The following is a 2,645-nucleotide window of genomic DNA, read 5'->3' as shown; positions in this document are numbered from 1 at the left end:
GCCACCGCTGCGGCTGCGGCGGCCGCCGCCGCCGCACAGCCGGTGCGGCACCGCGCCTCAGGAGTCCGCAGGAGCGCGGCCGGGCAGGGCATTGCCGGGGTCGTGGCGCCCTTCAATCCTTTGTTCGACCCTACGCCGGATTTCCTTGCGGCCGGCCTGGGCAACGGCGCACGGGAGCCTGAAGAGGAGATCCTGCAGCTGTCGGACAATGGGGGCAGCGATCGTCCGCCTTCCACTGGAAGCCCGCCCGCACGGGGCCCGTCCTCTGTGCCCCGGCCGCGCTCCTGAGCCCCGCGGCTAAGCAGCACGCCGACCAGCACATATCAATAATGATTGTCATCGGAGCTGCCAGCAAGGGGTTGGAGACGCTTTGAACAACCTGATGGTTCCGTCTCTCTGATTGCGCATCCATGCATGTTGCAAGGATACACTGGCCGTAGCCTTCAAGAAGCCACGGCCGCCTGGTCGTTTGTATCTCGCGGTATGTCTGCGCCGCCACACGCAAGCCACGCACCAGCCACCCGTTGCTTTCAGGAGTCCCTCTCCCATAGTTCATGACCACGCAAGAATGGACACGGCGCCAGATTTCCTGGTGCGCCTTGATTGCTCACATCTTATGGAAATTTATATGAATAATTTGGCGCAATGTGAGCGCCGACACATGGAGTCGTTTCGACTGCCCGCAGCCCCAGCCTTGGCCGAGGGTTTCACCCTCACTGATGATGCACTATTGGCTGGGACCTGTGGAGCGCTCACAGAGGTGTGGCACATGTCCACAAGCATCCAAACATTATTCTCTTGATTGCTCTTATGCAGTGCTTGATCCCTGGTGTCAGCAACACGTGCAGAGATGGCTTGTTGATCTCGAGTTCCCATTAACACTTTCAGGAGGCCACCTGATGGACACTCGCTGCCACTTGCAAGGCCCGCATGGCCATCTCTATCATGTCTTTCGCTCATGCGGCTTGAATTTAATGTGCTGCGATCTCAGCCTGCATGAACGGTCCGTACCCATGCCTCAAACCCTTCACGCGAGGGGCCACATGCACCACACTGTCCAACACAACTTCTCAGACTCCTGTAGACGTGTCCCAGCAGCCCAAAACACGTGCGCCCGCCTGTAACAAGTCCTTCCATATATTTAATTGCTTTCATAGCCACCTGACCTGCTGTTCACGGTCTGAAGGTGCAAGGTTGCGAGTGCTGGTGGGCACAGTCTGGATGGCAAAGCGTGCACGTCGTGGCGGGAGTTGCCGCACTACGTGCCGATCCTGGAGAGTCACCTAGGCTACTGATTTCAATGTGCTGATCTTACATTTCTTGCACATTCAGCGGCCTGCAAAGGTCTTCCCAGCACGGTGGACGATCAGTCAGTGCTCCGGTTGCGTGTGTGATAGCCATTGGATTTCAAGTAAACGTATTGCCTGCCCTTCAAATCAAACATTATCACCGCATCGTTGTCGGGGCAACCAGCACGATGCAATCTACCCTCCACACCGCGGGCGGTCCCTCCCGGGCAGCCGCTTCCCGATGCAACAGGAATATCGCTTTCAGCTCAGGACCATGCAGAAACACATCACGCCGTCACGCTAGCCGCGCGCTTAGCTGCGCCGCCTCGCCGCACCTGCTGCCGCTCCCGCTGGCCACACGCGCCGCGCAGCGCCGCGGCCTCGCGGCGCGCGCGGCCGCGGAGGCGAGCGAGAGCGCGGCGACCGCGTCGGGCCGCATGACGTACCGCCCGGAGTCGTACGCAGAGCTCGTGTCTGACGCGGCGGCGGCGCTGCTGCAGGGCGTCAACGCCGGCCTCAAGCGGATGGAGGTCGAGTTCCCCCCCATCCCCACAAACATCGACGGTGGGGCCCCGCTTTCTCATTCCGCGGGCACAGGCCTGTGGCTCTGCAGGGTCATCTCCATGCGCATGCGGCAAGAACTCCTGCAGCTGCTGCTAGCCGTGGCGGCTGATCCTCCGGCGCCGGGCCCGCTGGGCTAAGTGGCTGGGGCTGAGTCCTCTGCTGACCCTGCCACCAATGCCACTACCACCACTGGGCGTCACCAAACCCCGGCGGCCACCCAACCGCAGCGTACAAGGGATCCTCTGATCTGTTCATCGACTCCAACGTGCAGCTGGCCCTGGCAGCTGCCAAGAAGGTACGGGCCCTCCTGTTGCAGCCCGGGCGCCCCCCGCGGCCCCAGCCACACCCTGCGCCGCTCGCGACCCCGCCCCGGAATCCTGCGCTGCGCTGGAGCGCACGGCCGCACAGCAGCCGGGGTTGCCCAGCCCAAGCCTTTCGTGGTGCCCCTGGTGGCATTCGTCGTCACTGCCTGCCCGGCTCGTCTCCACGCGCCCACACATCGCACGTGCACGCAGGTTGCGGCAGCCGGCAAGCGTGTGCACGTGCTCGTGCCGGATCTCGGGGAATACGGGCGGTCCTACAAGATCTTCAGGCCCGCCATAGAGCAGATCGGCGGCGGGGTGACGCTGGGGCACCTGAAGGAGGCGCTCAAGGGGCCGGACCTTCTCAACAGCTTCCAGGTGGGCGGCTGGGCGGCAGCTGCCTTGGCGGTGCATCTGTGGGTTCCTGAGGCAGAGGCGCTATGGCTTGGGCCGGCGGGCATGACAAGGGTGGCTCAAGATGGGTGCAGGA

General features: G+C 62.9%; 1 protein-coding gene across 1 annotated transcript in view; it reads left to right on the top strand.

The window, feature by feature from the left end:
- The window catches only part of MNEG_12840 (hypothetical protein), a gene marked incomplete at both ends in the record, with an annotated part of 5,206 nt that overhangs the window by 1,643 nt on the left and 918 nt on the right, over positions 1–2,645 (top strand). Inside the window, 3 exons of the mRNA XM_014038688.1 lie at positions 1,661–1,853; positions 2,081–2,148; positions 2,369–2,533. Coding sequence (XP_013894142.1) covers positions 1,661–1,853; positions 2,081–2,148; positions 2,369–2,533 — 426 coding nt within the window. The remainder of the gene's footprint in view (positions 1–1,660; positions 1,854–2,080; positions 2,149–2,368; positions 2,534–2,645) is intronic.

This window comes from Monoraphidium neglectum (genome assembly GCF_000611645.1).
Source record: "Monoraphidium neglectum strain SAG 48.87 unplaced genomic scaffold scaffold03467, whole genome shotgun sequence".
Lineage (NCBI taxonomy): Eukaryota > Viridiplantae > Chlorophyta > Chlorophyceae > Sphaeropleales > Selenastraceae > Monoraphidium > Monoraphidium neglectum.
The sequence above is the reverse complement of the archived record's forward strand: the minus strand, read 5'-3'. Positions and strand labels throughout refer to the sequence as shown.